The following is a 21,407-nucleotide window of genomic DNA, read 5'->3' as shown; positions in this document are numbered from 1 at the left end:
AGGGTGTTGTTGGGTTATTTCCCAACAAGGTGGATACTCATTCTTCTCCATTTTCACAAAAACATTCACATCAACTCAGTCATACGATTGTTAGAACTAAAGTGGCTTAAATTTTGGTGTGTACTTAAATCTTATTTACTAGCTTTGTAGTAAATAAGTTTGCATATCTTTTCAGGCCAACTAGGCTAACTAGATGGTCAGTGGTTGCCCATCTTTTAATTCATTAGTTAGCTGCCATCTTCACGTTAAGGTCGTAAAATTTTCAGACCACTTCCTTATTTCCCAATTTTATTTCCCTAGGGGTACCATCACCTGACCTGTTATTCGACCAGCTATTTACCGCAAAGTAGCGTTTTTAAGGAACTTTAATCTAATTACTCCAGAATGGGGCCGGAATCGAGACCTAGAATGAACGGTATAGCAAATGCCTCCAGAATTTCGTTAATGTATTTTTGAGCATTTTCTTTGGGGAAATACTGAAGGAATTTTACTACCTACGCTGAGTACACCCCAAGCCATCACTCTCCTAGTAAGGGCTGTTTGTCTTTTGACAATAAATTTCAAAAAGCACCTTTTACCTCTATGACCCCTTTTCCGACAAACTGTGACAGATAATCGGATAGAATCGTGTTTTCAGATAAATCTGGATTTTGCCATGGTAGCATGGTAGGTCATGTCTGATTCGAATATGATCCACCACTATCAGTCACAACTCCCTCGTTATCTTGGCTGCGTGTAGCAGATATTGCGGTAAATAGGATTGAAGATATTTGGTTCTACCACACCACAAGTGATTTAGAATTGTTTTGATCTATTGTACGATTAATTTAAGTGAAGGAAAAGATAGGAATATTTGTATAAACGACCCTTTTTCATTTTGATCATGGTTCATTAAAATACAAATTTGAGTATCATCAGATCATTAATTTTCTGAGTTCAACTCGGCTTTCAACAAAAGTAATTTCTACTCTAACTTTCTTTAGACACTAAATTTTATTGTTATAGCCTATCTGCAATAATTTACTTTTATTGATGTCGGGAATAGCACTGATCCAAAACATCTTGTATTGTTTGTTTTGACACGAATAAAAAATCATTTAAATGGTTAAAAATAGAGAATCATTTATTCTATTCTCTTTTATGTTTGGCATTCGACACGTGCCCGTGAATTTTCTCGGTTTGTTAATTCAATCCTGAGGTCACTGGAACGAATTAGTTGCTTATGTAATGACTTGCCGGTACAATTGGTACATATACTAAAACTTTTAATGTTATAAATAGTTCGAAAACTGAAATTTATAGCACCTATTTTTGTGTATTGATGTCATAATAATAAAACTCTCGCATCAGACTCCTGGCATTTTATAATCGAAGGCTAACGTATACAAACAGCATCAATATTTTATGAAACATCGTAATTTAATCCCGTATAAATTGAAAATAATTACGTCTGAAGGCGAGGATTTTGAATGGATGGTGTCTCGAATCGTAAATTAATGGAATTATAAATAAAATTGTTCTAAGGCAAATTATTTCGCAAAACATATAACGTGTGTGAATGTTTTTTTAGTGCTTGTGTGTTTTACTGACATAACTGGTGATCTATTAGGATTATTTGTACATGTGTTTTAGTTTTTTTGGCCATTATTGTATCTTTATTGGAGTTAGGTGCCATTAATGATTTTAATCGGGTAAAATCTAATAAGTTGTTTTTAAATTTGAAAATTTCCATCTTTTTATTTTTCATCTTCTGAAAAAATACTTTTATAGTATTTGACGCTGTATTCCACGACTAACAGCTTCCTTTTTGCAGAATCCACAATTTAAACATTCCAGTTATGTTTACTTTTCTTAACGGATATGAATTCTATTATTCTTTTCAGATAATCCCTGCTACAGATAGGTATTAGTAGATTTGAATGTTTTCTCATTTTTTGTAAATTTTATAAATATTCCATTGACCTTGTTTTCTTCCTGTTCATTACATTTGGAATTTCCTTTTCAACTAAGTTTTCACTTCAAAATTACCTTAGTTTCTATATCTAGTCTACCAGATCAGAAGTTCGCGGTTTTTATTAGACAAAAAGAGGTATGATGAGGAATATAACTTTTCCTAACATTGGAATTTTTCTTTTTAGAAAAAAAAGGATCCTAAAAGTTTACCAGATGTTGCTGTTTGTACTTGTACTATGATTACTACCAGTAGTAAATTTCTCTACTGGTTTGTTCCATTTTATATATTTTATTAGATTTTAATTGTAATCCCTCCTCTATGTAACCGCCCTTTAATGTTATCTACGTTTTTATCCCTGTGTTATGTATTTTTTTAATTTGACGAGGGAGAACTACGATTTCGAGCCCTGAAGATGAATTAAATATAGTTCAAAACGTTGGCTAGAAACAAATAGTTTTCTTTCACAATTGACCAATACACCCACAAAATACCACTTCTAATCATTTTCATTTATGGGTCCCAGGATAAATGTTTCTTAAGGACAGCTCAACGTTTTAACGAAAGGCATTCAGGTCAAAATGTAAGCTCGGAGTATGATCGCCAACTAGTAGCCAAATTTGAAGCAACTGGTTCTCGCAAGATTAGTCGACGAAACAGCGCAAATGAAATTCTGGGTCAGTTTGAACTGAATTCAACTTTATTTAAGTTTTATCCCTATAAACTACAAATACTGTAAGAACGATGAACCGGACAGAAGAATCCAGTGTTGTGAAAGAATAATGAGTTAAAAAAATTTGCTTTGGTGATGAGTGTACCTTTTATTTAAATGGCCATGTTAATAAGCAAAACTGTCGTTACTGGAATGGCGAGAACTCACAAGTATTTAGAGAAGGACATACCCAGTACATCTAGAAAATAAATATGGTATTTTCGGCCCAATATTTACACCAGGAAATTTAAATGGCGACATATATGCTGAAATGCTACAGAGGTCTATCAAACCACTAATAGTGCGTAAATTAGAAAATTAGAGGCATATACTCGGAAATTTATCTTTAGAAGAATGCTTTCTGCAACTCCACCTCTTCATTATGTAGTTCCGTTAGGCTATAATTGGATGATCATTATCCTAACCAGTGGATTGGAAGAAGAAGTCGTATTGAATGGCCACCTAGATCCTCGGAGGTAACACCTTTTGACTTCTTTTTGTGGGGTCACCTAAAATCTGTGGTTCTTAAAACGCAACCTGTGCAACGTGAACAATTTGAAAGTAGGCTTTATTATCGTCTTAAAAATACCGGACCTCGTATCACTCGATTCTATTTAAAATTTTAAGGGTGTAATCTCACCCTGTCCAAAGCGAGATAATATGTTTGTTTTTGTTTCCTCTTCTGTTTTCAGAGTTTTTTTTATTCAATTTTTCGTTCCTAATATATAGGCCCTTTCAAGTTTTTAAATTATCACCCTGTATATAGCAGCTTATCCATTCCGTTCCCTCAACTTATTAGTCAAAAAATCTCTGTGACTATGAAATAGAGCTCAGCTATCTGTAACTGCAGAGGGTTGTGGTTGGACATCACTGTGCTTAGGCCTCAGTAGGCCCAGAGACGATTTGCGGCTTTCCTCCGATTTGTCCAGATAACTGAAAAGTTCCTTAGACAAATTGCATCCTTGAATTATCTCACCGCTTTTTAAAAAGTGTGTGAGAGTCTGATTTTATTAGTTCTTTAATGTTCGCCGCGATCAGACCCACGAAAGGCTCTGACTGGTTGAAAAGCGGCTGCTGGATTTCTCTTGCGCTGGTTATGCCCTTTGATCCAGTTGACTTTCACCCTATTTTTGGAAGAAGTTTCTATGAGGTGCGATGGCAGTGTTGCACTAGTTCTGACGTAAGGTCGTGCCAGCGCAAGAACTGCCTGTCTGTGATCTGGGTGGATAATCACCGTTTTATCAGTAACTTTGCTAGTGATGAGTTGTTCTGTCGCCATGGTTATGCTATATACAGTGTCCCGAATTTACATCGCAATATTTTACCAGCCGCATCTTTATCTAAAAATAAGATAAAAACTTCATGTACAGGAATTTTGAAAAGTGAATCGTTTTCATGTTACAGGGTGTTTTATAATTCCTGTTGAAGATGGTTTTTTTGTTAATATTGTCGAAACGCTTGGTCGTTATTTTTCGAAATTTTTATCGTATACTGCTGTTATTGCTACTAACTGATTTTATAACATTTTATCAGCAAAGATAAAAATGTGATAACTTTCTTTCTGGTTACTTTTTAATTATTTGGATAGTAAAACTAAAAAGAACCAACATTTTTACATAAAAAGGGTACTCTTGTCTTATTTCGTTAGAAGCCCCGGTTTCAAGAAAAATAATTATTAATAATTTAAGTAAATCATGACTTGGTATTGAAAAGGTAACTGTAATGTATAAAATAAAAATAGTAATTGGCAGTGCTTGTTGACAATTTGTTTCTTGCTTGAATTTTATTTGACGTTTTGATTGAAATTTTAATAATTTTACATTTACGTTGGTAAAGTTAAATAGTCCTTGGTGTAAATTATTTCCTTAAAACTAGATGCATAAATTTACGAAGCAAGATATGCATTTTGTGTATGGTTTGTGTAATGGCAGCTCGTTAGCTACTACCCGTAAGTATCGCCGAAGATTTCCCATCAGACGAATTCCAGATAGTCAAGTTTTTGTTAACATCCATCGTAACTTATGTGAAAAGGAAAGTTTTCGAAAAGCTCGTGGACAAGGCAGGCCACAAGCAAATCACAACTTGAAAAACGTCGTAAATTATTTCGCAAAAAATCCTGAAACAAGCATCAGAACGTATAGTATAGCATAGAAGTACTGCCAACATAGGTAATGATAAAAATAAGAAAATATTTTTTAGATAGGAAGAATGGTAAGAATCCAAGGCTTACATCCCTATTATTACCAGAGAGTTCAAGAGTTGGTACCAGACGATTTTGTGCTGAGGGTCCAATTTTGTTAATGGATAATTAACAACCTAAACTTGGTCCCTTTTATTTTATGGACTGACGAAGCTACCTTCACTAGAAATAGTTCATTTAATATGCATAATATACATGTTTGGACAGATGATGATCCAAGAGCGAGATACGGCGTACGAACTTTCAGAGAGATAGAGTTATCCAACGATAGAGTTACCCAACCGTCTTACCTCTGAAAACTATTTAAATATGCTGGAACATAATCTTGGACAGCTTTTCGAAGACGTTCCTCTTAACATACGACAGAATTTAATATTTCAGCACGACGGAGCTCCTGCTCATTTTGGACGTAATGTTCATCAGTGGATGGATATCCATTTTGCTGAAAGTTGGATTGGTCGGTGGTCCTATAACTTAAGTAGATTACTATTTATGGGGTAAACGAATTGGTATATGCTGTAAAAATTAATACCCGTTAAGAATTAATTCAGAGGATTAATTGGATGGTTAATGAGATGAGGGGAAATCCATTATCTATTTTAAGGGCTACTCGCGCAATAAGGCGTAGGGCATGATGGTCTCCAACAAAATGGCAACCACTTCAAACATTTGCTATAATTTGTTTTCTTTTGTTTGTTTATTTTGTTTGGTATTTTCAGTTTTTTTTCTTAGCTAATAAGTTAATTGTTTTAATTTTTCTTAAATATTTACATATTATTTACAATTTTGAAATAAAATTTTAAACAAAGAAAATAGTTTTTGGTCTTAAAATTAAGTATTTGTAATATTCTTATGCCATGTTTATACCTGATGATTTGTAACATACCCTTTTATGTTCCTTTAATTTTATTAAAGTGTAGGTTGCAAAACATGTATGTCTGATTATTTCAAAAACGGGCGCTCCTATCGAAATAAGACAAGAGCACCTTTTTTAATTAAAAATATTGATTCTTTTCGATTTTATTACCAAAATTATTAGAAAGTAGCTATAAAAAAAGTTTTTACATTTTTAACCTTGCTGACCACTAATTTTAATCGACCCTGTATTTATTTTAGCATAAAATGTTATAAAATCAGTTAGCAACAAAATTAGGTATAGGAAAGATCCTCCATTTTATCTTCATTTGTAAATGGACGTACTTACTTGCTTTCTTGTTGGTTAAATGTAAATATTTCGGAAACAGTTGAGTTTTGAGATAAGGTCTGTTATACGAAAGTTACTTGGAATTTTGCCTATATTTCATAAATGCAATAAAAAATATAGCATTCCATTTAAAAAAATGACCGATGACGTCATATCTTTTGTTCCACCCTATATACAAAAATGTATATGAAATAATGTAGAACTTAAAATAAAAATCAGAGCGTTTTCTCAAAAAATCATGTCTCTAGTTTTAATCGAATTTATGCGGAACTTTAGGCGGTCACTGTATATGAATCCCTGTCATGGAAATAACAAAGATCAGTAATAACTTGGCATGAAAACATTGTGATTGATGAAATATTAATATTGCATAGTGATTTCACTTTACAACTGTTAGATTCTTGTGGACATAGTAAATATTATAACACCTGATAAGTCGCTCTGTATGCTCCAGACTCCTAATTACTTTTCTTACATAAACACGTAACACTTGTTTTATCTTGGCAAAGTCCGGCCGATTCGTTTTGTACACCTCCGCTCCAGCACACCGACTCTACACGCATATACTATTATTATGGCAGACATCATTCTAAATTCGTCGCTAAAAATCGAATAGGTAAACTAGGCGTCAGGCCAACGTCATTTCGGAAAAAAGAAAAAAAATAAAAATGTTTCGAGAAAAATGTCCGCCGCCGGTGTGACAACCGTGAGTGCAGGCTTTTCCGGTTTGGCAGTCGTGGAAAAAGGCCACGTGATCGCGTCCAGGGACACCGATTCGTCGACATTGATTCGCAATTTGCCGGTGTAGTGTTGTTTTTTCTGCAATCACGTGATTGAGGATAAAACAGTTAATTTTAACCATGGACCGATCGATGTATGGGAAAATCGTACCGGGGACTTTGAACCCTTTTGAGTGTACCATGAAACATGGGACTCCTGCACCTGGATGTAAGTTGCAATAATATCTGTGAATATAAATACTTTTTGTGAAAAATTAATGATGCTAAATGACTGACACCTGCTGTTTACATGATTTAATTTTCTTGGATATTTTTTTTTTATGTCTTGTCTAACATTGTTTTGAAGCTTTTGAAATTTGAGGGTATTTACTTTTAGTTCAGAGATCGTTTGCATCGATTTCATTTGAAACCCCTGCATAAAGTAGCAGAAAACTTTTTTTGTATGTTATTTATTGATGAATACGATCAACATACAAAATGATGAATCATTTATCGGGCATAATTTCCATTACTACTCCTATTCTTATCCTTGGACTATGAGTTTCCGATTTCATTGGAAGGTAATAAATAGTAAACAATTAAGTTGGAAAGCTTAATGTATTTTTCAAAATATTTACCGATTTCTCTCCGACACCGATACTATTTTCATAATTAAAAATTTTATGTTGTTCAATCTGCTTATGGATCCGAACCAATCAATCTATTTTGAAATATTTCCAGGCATTCGGAATTAACGATATGTATTAACTTCTCTTTGATGTTTTTCTTCGTATGCTTGGAACTTAGATCCTATAAAAATAGCATACGTTGGGTCTTGTTTTAGGAAAAACTAGTGAATTTTTACACCCTGTACGTCACTGGTTAATAAAATTATCTAAGAAGTTATTAAAGTTACAATAAAAACTTTACCACCTAAAAAAATATCTTTAAATGCAGTGCGTTCGACTTGAAATAAGGTACCTGTATATTGCAAACTAAAAAAACCGAAAATATTGAAATTAAACAAATCGGGCTCATTTTAAAAACACTGCTGAACACTGGAACTTCCATCTGATTATTTTCTTTATACTATTTCCCTTCTGCTTTCCCTAAACAAAATTGTGGAAAATATAATTAAAACTAGAATGATGGCCTTTCTAAAAAGCCTAGCATAACTTTTAAATATGGTTTTCAAGAGTCTAAAAGCACAAACGACACCATTTTTTAGGTGCTGGAAAAATTATATTTAAACCTTAACAATAATTACTTATTGCCCGTCTATGGTATTCTGTGACATCTCTTAAAGCTTTTGATTGTGTATGCCACAATATTTTATTTTAAAAAATTGGAGGTCTATGGCTTTAGGTGAAATTGCTTGATTTGGTTTAAATTTTTTTTGACAGACCGACTTCAATCTGTACATTTTCAAAACTCCACATCTGACTAGTTGGAAATCTTGGAAAACTTTAGTGTTGGGCCCTCTTTCTTACTACTCTATGTAAACGATACTCGGTACACTAAAGTATGGCTCATTTGCAGTTTTTGCCGATGATACTACCATTTTATGGCATCATAAAGACTCCACCATGGTATAATTAATGAAGACCTTAAACAGGTCAAACATTGGTGACGCTAACCTTTTAACTTTCAATATTTCCAAAACTAATCTTTTAAACTTTAAATGTAGTGTCAAAAATATAACAATAGGGTATTATTGCTATGTAGAAGACTTAAATGAATGTAGTTATCTTAATGTAGGTTCTGGTGAGGCAAAAGTCCCGGTGATCATTTTTAGAAAACCATTTTGCTTTCAGCAACTAAATTGTTATATACCGGGTGTCCGAATAAAACTCCACTTCGAACCAAACATTTTGAGATGCAACATTTTGACATTATCGAACCTTAATTTATTAAATTAAAGAAACTTTAAACTTAAACATAGATTCTGAACCTAAAAGGAATATATTTTCTAAAAACTAAAGAGAAAGATTAATCAAAACGTTCATGTCTTCAATAAGAAAAGTCAGCATCTTTCACAGAATCATCACTGTTGATATCGCGGTCTCTGCAAACGAAACAAACATAAAATGGGTCTTCACTCATTTCATTATAAATCTCGCAAATCCATTTTTTGCATTGAGCGCAATTAATCCAATCAGGGCCTATGTAGGTTTCCCATTTTTTTGAGCAAATGGCGCACCAGTCTCCTGTAGATTTAGCAATTCGTTTTGCTTGTTTCCGTATTGTCCTTGTAGATATTGGCCTAAACTTGCAATTGGAACTTCCTGGGGGTCAAAAGGGAGTCCTGTGACCCTAAACCCCGATTTTAAATTGTTTGACACATTTGTGCATTCCAATCCACAACCTAATTAAGAGGTTATTTTTTTGGAATTGAAGAACTGGATTTTCTTTCGCTGCGCCATTTGTCCAAAATCTCCCTCCATTTTTTTCATTGGTACAAATACTGCAACGTCCAGTATTTGCATCAAATGAGTGCTATTTGGTGGGAACGTTGTCATATAGATATTGTTTTCTTCACAAGCTTTTATTACAGTAGGTGAGAAATGAGCCGCTAAATGGTCCCCGACAACAATTTTCTTTCCAGGATCGTCAATCTCTCTAATTTTAGGTAGAAGAATTTCGAAGAACCACTCTTCAAATTGAACCATATCGAACCAGCCACTAGATGTGTGGCTGTAGACTGTTCCAGGAGGACCACCTTTTGTCCAACCTTTGTATAAATTACCGGCCTTGTAGACGATCATCTGGGGCGTTAAATCGCCTGCAGCGTTTCCACAAACCATAATACTGATCGAGGCCTTTGCATGTTGTTGAACCCTCTCCACATGCTTGGTTCCCCTTGGAACTACGACTTTTTTGGCACCAGGATCACCCTGAACATTAGTTTCATCATAGTTAAGTATTAAACAAGGGTCAGTATCTTGTAAAACATCGTTAAAATTATCAAAAAATTCGACAATTTGATTTGGACCTACTGCCAAACGTTTGCTGCCAAACAGACACTCAGTTTATTTCGAATACTGAAATTGAAGAAGTAGTCCATACTTGCAATGGAGTTAATAAGTCAAAGGGTAACTAAAATTGTTTCTGTCATCCTCCACTAAATTTATTTAAAAATCATCTATCCTACAGGTTTCGGACATATAAGATGTCCATATTCAGGGATCTATAAAGAACCTAGGAAACTTATAAGCTAATGATAAAACCTCATTGTATGTAAGTTAATTTTAATACCTTTTATTTAACACTTTTTATCCTTAGCTAAGTAATTTCACTAAGTAATTGCTCCTCCTTAGGTGTGAATACGGTTGGGTGATCTGGAGACTGGTTATGTTGACCCTTTAACCTATTCTGAAGTGTCCCGCGTGAAATTTTGAAGCGTACACCCTGACTCATGCCGCCCCTAATGGCCGACAACGCATTTTGAAGGTCATCCTGAGTATAGGTCTTGCAGGAACGTGTCCCTAGTTTTTTCCGATAATTTCTAGGCAATTTTACTTGTTTTTAACCTTTAACAATGGAGATTCACTAAAAACAGTCAAAAATATAACTATATATAAAAAAATATAAGTTATCTATAAACATGTAACAAACTGCCAAAGTAGACCAAAGTGCTAAAGTAACCCCGTTGTACGGTACGTCAATTATTCCCAAGCATAAACCTAAAAAACACCCTGTATAAACCTAGAAAACACTCGTGGTAATATTTATTAAAAAAAAAGATCGATCTAATATCTGCTATTATTTCTTCACCGCGTTTCAGATCTAAACTACCTCCGCTTTACCCAGTAATTACACCCACTTTGGTGATAAAAAAGCGAAAGTGTTGTAGGAAAATGCAATTTAGTCTGACAAAAAAATTAGTGGAACAGCCAGCCGCGTGTTTCACTATCTATGAAAACATAATTAAACTCAGTCATTTTGCTTAGTTAAGAGGAGTTTAGTGAAGAAGTGAACTTAAAAGTAATTCGCGATGGTGCAAGAGTTTCTTAAAAGGAATCGGCCTGTAACAGATAAAGAGATTGCAGAAGCTAAAAGTAAGATGTTATTGTTAGTATTTACTCAAATTGCTCATATCAATTTTTATGGAAAAAGGTTTCGTCTTTATTTACCGCTTTCAGGAGTTCATCGAGTCATTTATAAAATTGCTTTTTTTTCTAATCGATTTCTTTCACGTCCTTTTAAATGTTGAGGTAGAGGAGTATAGCAATAGACTTTATGACCCGAATAAAGTGTAATAGGCTCAAATCCGGCCATTTAGCTGATTCTTCTTTATCCATTTTTTGAAAAATGTCTTCTGGCTTCATCAAAGAGAGAATTTCCACCCCATCTAACTGATTTTTAGTAGCTTCAGTAATTAGAGCTTTGATAGCATTTTTCCAAAATATCTAGATTCTCCCATTTAAATTTGATTAATAAACAATTAATTGCCTCAAGACCAATATCACTTTGGTCTTCTAAACTGATTACCCATAATTGTTTTTTCAGGATACTGCGTATGTTTACAAATTATTACTTTAAGACGCGAATCGTCTTTTATGATCTGAAAGTGGTCTTAGGTAATACGCATGGACGACGATAGTGGTAAGATAGTAAATAGCAGATGAAAAAATTGGGGCAGTCTCTGAAATCGTAGATGGAATACTGATCATTACTAAGACATCGTACTTAACATTAGATTGCGTGCTAAAATATGGGATGGGAAACCTAATAGAAGCTACTGAGAATTCAATCTACAATAATTTGTGGTACATATGTCATTTCCTACACATAAGAGGTTTTCATTACGCCAATAGCTGCAGTTGTGCTCAAAATGATTAGAAAGTGGTAGATCACAAGGGCCCTGCCAACTGTGGAGACACTTGAGGAAATGAAATAATAGATTTAAAATTCAGAGATTAGAGGGACACAAATAATAGATAACTATACTCTATTTCAGAAGTGTATAGAGCAATAAACTGGGGAATTCCGTTCTGTTTGGCTACATTTCGTGGTAGTTCATAGGCGCAGGTACTTATAATATTTATGAATTTAATTTTCACGGATTAAATGCCTTTATTTTGAAAGAGATTAAATACTAAATAAATACTTTTAATCCTTTTGTATAGGTACCTATCTTTTAACGCTTTGTAACATGCAAAAATGGGGTCAGGTAATATATACAGACTATAAATACTTTTAAATCATATTTTAAACGTTAGTAGTCACTGCTACGATGTAGTGTAATCACAATATTATTATCCCAATATTTAAAAAATGGAGGTATTCAGTCCAACGAAAAGATGTACTAAAAATTCTCCACTATCGCTGAGTGAAAAAGTTATTATTTTAAATGTACATGATTGCATAAAACACGATTACCCTAGTTTTACTGTGCAAGAAATTGTTGAAAAATGTTCTCGAATGAGTGGAATTGGAAAGTCCACCATTTTCAAATTGTTGCGGGAAAGAAAAGTAGCAGGTCAAGTGGAATCTCCCAAGCAAAAGCCAGGACGACCTACAAAAGTCCTTGATGAAAATGCTAAATGTATAATTCGAAGAAAAGTTCACTCTTTTTATTTTAAAAAGGAAATACCCACCCTAGACAAAATTTTAATGGAGCTTGGCCGAGATGACAGTATTCCGTTGATAAGTAGAAAACTTTTATGGAAAACTTTAAAAAATATGGATTTTGACTGGGAAAAGCATAACCGCAAAGCACTTTTACTGGAGAGCGACGAAATTGTTTGTTGGAGACGACAATACTTGAGAAGTATCAAGCAGTACCGCAGGGAGCAAAAGAAAGTTTTTTATCTTGATGAGACGTGGACTAACGAAGGTTATATAGTCCAAAAAATGTGGCAAGACAAAAATATAACCAGTGCTCGCCAAGCTTTCATAGAAGGCCTGTCTACGGGTATTAAAGTACCTTCGGGAAAAGGAAAAAGACTTATAATCACACATATTGGAAGCGAAGAGGGATTTTAAAAGAAGGTCTGCTAACCTTTGAGTCGACTCGCACAGGAGATTACCATGAAGACATGAACTCAGACGTTTTCGAGGACTATTTTGGTGAAATGATAAAATTTCTTCCGGCTAATTCGGTGGTGGTTATGGATAACGCAAGCTATCATTCACGGCGAATAGAGAAGACGCCAACTTCAAGTTGGAGAAAGCAAGAAATTATCGATTGGCTGACTGCAAAAGGTATTGCGTTTGAAGCAAATTTGATAAAAAAAGAACTGCTGGCAATAGCAAACTTACACAAAACTCGTTTCATGAAATACGCCGTGGAAGATATAGCCGAAAAATATAATATAACTGTACTGCGCTTACCGCCATATCATTGCGAACTAAATCCTATAGAACTGATATGGGCGCAGGTAAAAGGATTTGTAGCAAGACAAAACACGACTTTTAAAATGAAAGATGTTAAGCTACTGTTTGATCAAGCCATTACGGAAGCGACACCAGAGAATTGGCGAAAAGCAGTCCAGCATGTAATTAAGCAAGAGGACAAAATGTGGGATCTTGACAACCTCATCGATCAGACAGTCGATCCTTTAATTATAATGTCAAGAGGTGATGTCAGTTCGTCAGATGACGAAGAAGACTACAATCTATTATAATTTAAAATTGTTATACACTGTTCAAAAAGTGCCAGATCCAAAAGTGACATTTTAAACTGTTTTACTCTACATATTATGTTCAATAAATTTGTGAAAAAAATATATTATTCCATTTAAACAAAAGTAACTTTCTAAAATAAAATAGCATTTAAGTACATTAATTATAAGGTAAAAAACAAGTCCCAGTTGCACGCCTTTGGCGAACCGTTTTCAATGTTTATCAGTGGGTAACAATGGGCAAAACTCATAAATTGACCCAAAACCGGGTGGCACTACCTGCAATCAACGAAAAGAAAGAATTTTACCTTGAAACTAATACCCAACTAAGGTAGTGGCATAAAATATTGGTGGATCACCAGGTACCACTTTTGCATACCTAATGAGGTTTTATTGCTCTACACACTTCTGAAATAGAGTATAATAGATTTAAATGTAATATACAGGGTGTCCCGGAAAATGTGGGAAATCTCTCGGATTCAGGTAAAAAATAAAAAAATAATACGGCCTCCTAATATAGGCCCTCTCTACGAAGATATGGCCCCTTAAAGACGCCACTGAAATATACTATACATAAATACTACTAAGGACCTCTTAAAACGGAGTCCTTAAAACACATTTAACTGGTTTATTTTGCCAGGGGCGGACTAGGTTGTTATTCAAACAACAGAGAAGTTCCGTTTTAAGTTGTTTAATCTGAAAAAGTTGATCCTTTATTTCGATAATAATTTATTGATTTTTGAATTTCTTGGTGCATTTGATTTGAATTAAGTCGAAATATGGAATTCACGTTTATTGAGTGTATAGATGTGCATCTTATGTATGGTCTTCCGTCTTGCAGTGCACTGGAAGCAAAAAGGTTGTATGAAGAAAGATTTCCTAATCGCACTATTCCAAATCAAAAGATATTTTAACGAATTGACCAACGACTAAGGGAAACTGGTAGGCGATTCCACTTATTAAGGTGATATTATTGACTTTCTTTATTGTAATTTTAGGAAGTTTTGGAAAAAAAGGACTGATGTTGGTCAGAGAAGAACAGTACGTACAGTACAATTGGACGAAAATATTTTGGATGCTGTAGCTGATACTCCTTCAACGAGCACTCGAAAATTAGCCGCTCAGCTTAATACACCAAAAACAATAATACATAAAGTAATTTAAGAACAGCTGTTGGGTATAACAGCTACAAAAAGTGCATGAAATAACCTTTGAATGGTATTGTGAACCCTTGAATGGTATTGTGAATTTACATAGCTCGCATATATGGGCTGATGAAAATCCTCATGCCGCTGTTGTTTCTCGTTCTTTTCTTTCTACCAATCAATTAATATCTGGGCAGGAATCATTGGCAATTTTTTTTATGGGGACATTCGTATTACCGCTTGAATGAAGTCATTAATGAAGAACTTTATTTGGAGTTCCTTCAGAACAATCTTCTGGAATTCTGGATTTCTTAGGAGCTTCTGGCGCATTTTCCACTTGCGATCCGCCAAAACAGGCATTTTATGCATGATGGAGTCTCACCTCATTTCAGCGTTACTGTAAGGAACCACCTGAATACTGTTTTTCCAAACCGTTGGATAGGTAGAGGAGGATACATTGCCTGGCCTCCTAACGCTATTGGATTTTTACCTATGGGGTCACTTCAAAACCTTGGTGTATTCAACTCGTGTCGTTACTCAGGAGAAGCTTTTATAGAGAATCAGGGTTCTTCGTGATGTGATAAGGAACAATCCAGGGTTGTTGTGGCAAGTACAGCAGTCCACGACTCGTCGTACCCGCGAGTGTATCACATGTCACGGAGCCCAAGTTGAACCTTCTTATAAAGTTTTTAATTAATTGTTTTGAATTATTAGCTTCTTTATTTATTACATTCTTTCAGGTTGTTTTTTCGTTTCAAAAAAAAAAAACGTTTAAATTTTTTTATTTAATATCGTTAAGGTGCTTTTCTAAGAACCACACTGTATTTTTAAAGACATGTACTTTTTCAGATTAAACAACTTAAAATGGAACTTCTCTGTTGTTTGAATAACTGTCGCATCGCTGAAAAAAAGAACATATCATGGTTCTATTTAATTAAAATAAAACAGTGGTTCCTTAATTATTTTCCCCGAAATGGCTCATTTTATCGATAATGTACAGGAGAGTGCTCTTTTTTTAGATTAAGGTTCAAGCTATCCATATTTATTATTTCAGAGTCTTTATCATATTGGGTGCTAAACATTTAAGCATTATAATGTATAACCTAGTCCGCCCCTGGTACCATAAACAAGGTAAATGTGTTTTAAGGACTCCATTTTAAGAGGTCCTTAATAGTGTTCATCACGTAAAATTTTTATTAAATTTTACCAATATCAAAAAACTAAATAATACCAATTTAATTAATTTAAGTACTTCAAGAAAAACTGATTTCCAGCGGTGTCTTTGAGTGGCCGTATCTTCGTATTGAGAGCCTATAGGAAATACTTTATAGCAAAGTTCTATATTATTGTTTTATTTTCTACCTGAATCCGAGAGATTTTCCACATTTACTGGAACACCCTGTATATAATTTTATTGGTCTACCTGGTGATGATGCGTTCCTGGAATCCACTTGAAATCTAGGATTTGTCGAGCCATTAGCACTTGTGAGTCATTAGATATTTACAAGTTAAACTCCTAAATCTGCTAGCTCCTAATAAAAATGGAATAGTAAATGTAGTGAGTGAATAGAGGAAATAGCAGCCTACAAAAATTGGATTGCCAAAAAATAAGGCTGTATGACTTGACCGATAGGCCGACAAACCAACCAGAAGCATATTCAATGCGACTCTAAAAATGATGATTCATATAAATAAAAACACATTTGCTGGTTGTCCTTACCCAGTAGTACTGTGCATCTAGTAAAACCAAATGACTTTTTTTTTTCGAGTTTAAGGAAAAATATTGATTATTTAATTATGACATATCCCAACTTGTTAGGCATCCCGATAAGGTCACCGTAATGGGCAATGAGTAGTTACCATTGACATGAATTATAAACTAATAAAGAAATTCCGAAGAATGAGCAACTTGAATTTTGCTCAATTTAAATGAATAATATTGAAAATTGACAATAAAGATAATTTAAAAAATTTCATGAGACTACCAGGCAAGTTTTTGTAAATTTAAAATAATGAAATTCAAAGAAAATCATACAATCAAATTGGTAGATAATATAGAAATAATAAAATGGATGGTTGCCCAAACGTTGCTAAGTTCAGGCGTGTTAGCCAGCGCCATCTATGTATTTAAAAGATATGCAAAATGTTTAAGGCATTTTACAATTGAAAATAGAAAAATGTATTTTAAATTTGTTTTTTCTTCATTTTGTTGGTAAAAGGAAAGATTTAACTTGTTAGCTATTAAAATATACAACTGTTTATTAGAAAATTTAAAGCTAGCTCTTCTTTTTTAGCAAGCTCTTGACATTTTCATTTTGTTACATGAATTTAAGCGACTTCATTTTTAAACTTTTGCTTGATTGTGTTTTATGTTTGCTAATGGCAACTAAACTACAATAATTCAAAGCATATTAAGCTCCTTCATATTGTTATAGTTGTAGTCTTAAAACAATTTCATTTGGTAGGTGCTCTGAATACCAAAAATATTTGCTCAAAAAGTTCTCATCCTAACTAAATTGCAAATATTTGAGAAGAAATACCCTGAATTCCTTTAAATGTACAGATTAAATCTTCTCTTGAAGATGATAGGTTAGCCGAAACACGTGTTGAGGGAAAAATAAACAGTTTTGTTAAAATGGTACGTTCTATTTTGTTTGAACAAAATAGCCACTTATGGCAAAGCTTCCAGTAACCCAGGATATGGATATGGATAAGAACGTGTGTCATGACCAGGCACTTGCGCTAATCGCGCTACCTCCGTGATAATGCCAACAAACTTACTGGTTTTGATTTCCTTAATTTTTACCATTTTCAGCAATTGATTTTTCAAGTGAGTTAATCTTTGTGTTACATATGTTGAGCATTCACAAAGGATATATTCAGTCGACTCCTCACCTTCTAGGAGTCGTTTGTTTACATCTAGAATCCTTAAAGATACCAATTTTATTTAGGTGTATCTTGAGTCTGCAGTAACTTGTTAGTATTTTAACGTTTTCTTGATACTTAAAGACCATATTTAGAGTTTACAGGATTACAAGAGTTAACAAGAATAAATACTCAAACTGTACACGTAATCGGCATTACAATAATGTAGATTGAATGCAAGGAAGTCATAGTTTCCACATTCAGCCTGCAGATCACAAAGCTAGATCAGAGAATAAAGGAGTAAAGTGATTTAGATGTAATCTGTACTGACGATTCTTTTAAATTATGTTGATCAACGTGTTTGATGCAATTCCTCTATTTTGAAGAGCTTGAGAAAGGCAGGCCTTTGCGGAGTGCTGAACTTCTTGAACCTTGAACATATTGTACCATTCATATTTCAGCCTTTATTACCCGCTACAATAGTCAAGTTAGGAATTCGCTAGCAAAAAGTGCAGATTTAAATACCATGACATGTGGAATATAATTGGGTCCTCGATAGATAATCAGCACCTTGCAATATGTAGTGTGGTTAGTTACTCTAGAGTCTAGATCAAAAACACCCTAAAATTTTAATTACTTTATTAATTATTTAGTTATTATTATTTTTTAACAACATAGTCAAGTTAGCTCTGAGAAGGCTTGAGTTTATAATTAGGAGTTTTCAGAGTTTTACTTTGGAATCTACTGTAAGACTGCTTTTCTGTTGCTTTGTGAGATCAAAACTGGAGTTTGGCTGCATTACATGGAACCCGCTCTATCAGAATCATGTTGATCTCCTTGAATCTGTTCAGCGTAGATTTGCTAAGTTTTTCGCCTTCAGGCAGGATGGCATATATCCAGTTAGAGGGTTTGATCATCGGCAACTATTGGAACGCTTCAATCTACATCCATTACATCTCAGAAGAATGATCTTCTCTGTAAAATTCCTGCATGGTTTACTGAATGGATTCATTGATAGTCCTGTACTTCTTTCTGGTGTACGTTTCATGGTGCCTAGGCTTAATGCTAGACATCCCCTAACATTCTTTCTGCCAAGGCCTCATACTAACATCCTGTTAAAATCGCCGCTATATAAAATATCCGCTACTATACTATATTTTTCATTGTTTTGCAACTGTTTCCTGTTATTGGGCAAGTTGCCTATTGGAAATAAAGGCTTATTTTTAATATCTAGGAAGTTCTCATGTAAGAATGAAAACTAGGACAAGGAGCAAGTTGAAACTTATGTATTATCATTTGGAACTGCTTGTAACGCTTTGTACCTTAAAATATCAATATGAAAATCAATTTTGCGGTTGTTACTTCTATTTAGTAAAAAAAGACAGACAGAGGTAACATTTTTCTTGGCGTACTGACCTCTTTAGGCTCTTAGATTAAAGAAAGTAGAGTTAGATATAAGAATACGTTTGTTAAGCTAAAACTGTTGATAATAATCCAACTTCAAACTTACAAAGTAGTAATCTGTAAATCTATAGATACCATTTAGAAAAGATGATAGATTAAAATAAAATTGTAAATGATAGAAAATAAATACAAATCCTTCAATGTACAAATTTATTTTTTGTAATAGTAGATACTGGTTTTAAAATGTAGTAAATGCATCAAGAGAAAGTCTCACAAATGAACCTCAGCTTCTTTTGTCTGCAGGTTCTCAACTGAAGAAGCATCCCAAAATACCAATCTACGTAGTAGAATATCACCATGAAGTTTTGCCATTCATCTACCGGAATATTGGTTCTAAACATCTACCGTTGGAAGGATCTACTTTCATACATTTTGATTCCCATCCTGACATGCTTACCCCAAAAAATATGCCAGCAGAAACCGTTTATGACAAAGAAAAACTGTTTGACGAGATTAGCATAGAAAATTGGATTTTGCCTGCTGCTTACGGTGGTCATTTGAAGAAGCTGTTGTGGGTAAAACCACCTTGGGCAAAACAGATCGAGGATTCCAGTCAGGAGTTTTTGATTGGTAGGAGTAAAAGTGATGGAACTATTAGAGTTAATTGTACAGAGAACTATTTTGTTTACGAGTGTCTTTATAAAAGTGCTACTGAGCTGGATAATACTAAAGAAGTAGGATTGGATGTGATTACTATTGGCAAAAAAATCATTGGAGAAGAGGATAATTTTGAAGCGGTACGGAGAATGCTAACAACTTATGAACTTCCTTTGATCTTGGATGTAGATTTGGACTTTTTTAGTACAAGTAATCCGTTTTTGAATATGTACTCTGACGCTCGCATGTACGATCATGTCAAGGAAATTTTTAAGTTTCAACCACCGAAATCCAAAAGTCATGAAGATCTTGCTAGTTTTATATCAGAGAGGAAGAAACAGTTGGATCGTTTGGAAAAACTCTTTAAACATATTCACAAGCATAAATCTCTACCAGATAATAGTGACTTAAGTGATGAGTTGCTTTTGAAAGTTTCAAAGCTAAGAGAAGAAGTTTTAAAGCACTACGAAGAGAAAAACGTAGATTGGGAATTGATTTTTGATGCCGGTTGTACTTGTGACGACTCTGATTTGCCACACCACGTTACATCTGAAGAAGGCCTGAAAATTATGTTTGATAGTTTCAAAACTTTTCTAGAGCTTCTACCATGCGCTCCTGTCATTATTACAATTTCTAGATCAACAGAGGATGATTATACTCCCGGAGAAGATGTAGAGTTAATTCAGAAAAAAGTTATTGCTATATTAGGGGAGAAATTTAACTGTGCTGATCCGGTTTTGAGCTATGAAGAAGCTGATGATTAATTCGACTTTATTATAATTTATTTGATTCATTGTATATTTAAATAATTTATTGTAATCTCAAGAAAAGTTTAGACTTAAATAAACTGAATAAAACCTAATAGCTTTAAAAATTTCTCATTTATACCTGCAGTTTTATAAGTTCTACTATATTGCTATTCTCTTTAAAATTGAATAAGTTTCTCTGCGGATTCAAGCTGGGGGTTTTCTTATACTCGCACTAAGGTCTGGTTGAACCCTAACATTAATACTTTTAATGAGTTTCTTGATTCTAGCTATTCCATTTATAGAATTGACCCTAATAAACTTAGAAGTTAAAAAATCATGGTGCAGGAATGGTCCTTGCTGTTAAAAACCATCTTAAATAACATAGACTAGACATTTGTGACTCATTTATTGAAGATATTTGAATTTCCATCGTGTTTGCCGATCAAGAGGAATTATGCCTTGGTTGTGTATATACTTCTCTCTTTATGAGAAACTCTGTCGTCACTTGCTTATGCTGGTTTTTCTCAGTTCAACAATGGCTTTAATGACCATGGTTCAATTCTGGATTTCTGCTTTTCGACATTAAATCTACCGTATGTTAAATGTGATGGTCTTGTTAGACATGATCCTTACCTCAGTCGCTTTAAATTGCAAGTCTTTAGTAAATGTTATCCAAATCATTAAAAAAACTTAAGAATTAAAATGGCAAAGTTTATAACGGCACATCTACTAGCCCCAATAAGATGTTTCTTAGAAGTTCGAAGGCTAACTCTGGTATTTGCATTACTGAGCGGTTTACCATCCATCTCATCTGTTTATAATGTAAATACTAGTAATATATGCTGCAATTAAGCTTTATAGTTTGATACTGATTATTCCCATAAATTCAATTTGGCATAACCTGGAAAAGGTCCCACTAATGTTAAATCAGCACTTGCCAATAAGGGTGGGATCCGAAATAACCGACCAAAATAACTAACTAGAACCTACTGAAATCAAACAGTTTTAATCTAAAGCCATTAAAATATTTAATTTGTTTACAAGATTGTTAAAAATGCTTTTTGTTAGTGATTTCGTAAATATATCGCTAACAAATTATCAGAACTCACATACTTAACTATGATATCATTTTCACACTCATCACACACAAAATGCATTTTAATATCAATGTGTTT

At 33.9% G+C, this 21,407-nt stretch overlaps 2 protein-coding genes across 3 annotated transcripts in view; both read left to right on the top strand.

Annotated features, from left to right (window-relative positions):
- Positions 1 to 21,407, top strand: part of LOC126746549 (leupaxin) — a 186,626-nt gene that overhangs the window by 21,660 nt on the left and 143,559 nt on the right. The gene's annotated exons all lie outside the window — the stretch shown is intronic.
- LOC126746551 (UPF0489 protein C5orf22 homolog) lies at positions 1,261 to 20,345 on the top strand. 2 transcript variants are annotated; one of them, XM_050454862.1, is made up of 3 exons: positions 1,261 to 1,691; positions 6,344 to 7,015; positions 19,130 to 20,345. In XM_050454862.1, exons 2-3 carry the CDS (start codon positions 6,928 to 6,930, stop codon positions 20,245 to 20,247), a joined length of 1,206 nt encoding a protein of 401 aa, XP_050310819.1. In that variant the 5' UTR covers positions 1,261 to 1,691; positions 6,344 to 6,927; the 3' UTR covers positions 20,248 to 20,345. The 2 variants fall into 2 exon arrangements, with proteins under 2 accessions (XP_050310819.1, XP_050310820.1); XM_050454863.1 differs by lacking the exons at positions 1,261 to 1,691; positions 6,344 to 7,015 and adding an exon at positions 10,566 to 10,844.

This window comes from Anthonomus grandis, chromosome 17, assembly GCF_022605725.1.
Source record: "Anthonomus grandis grandis chromosome 17, icAntGran1.3, whole genome shotgun sequence".
Taxonomy (NCBI): Eukaryota; Metazoa; Arthropoda; class Insecta; order Coleoptera; family Curculionidae; genus Anthonomus; species Anthonomus grandis.
Note: the sequence above shows the minus strand (reverse complement) of the source record. Positions and strands in the feature narration are given on the sequence as shown.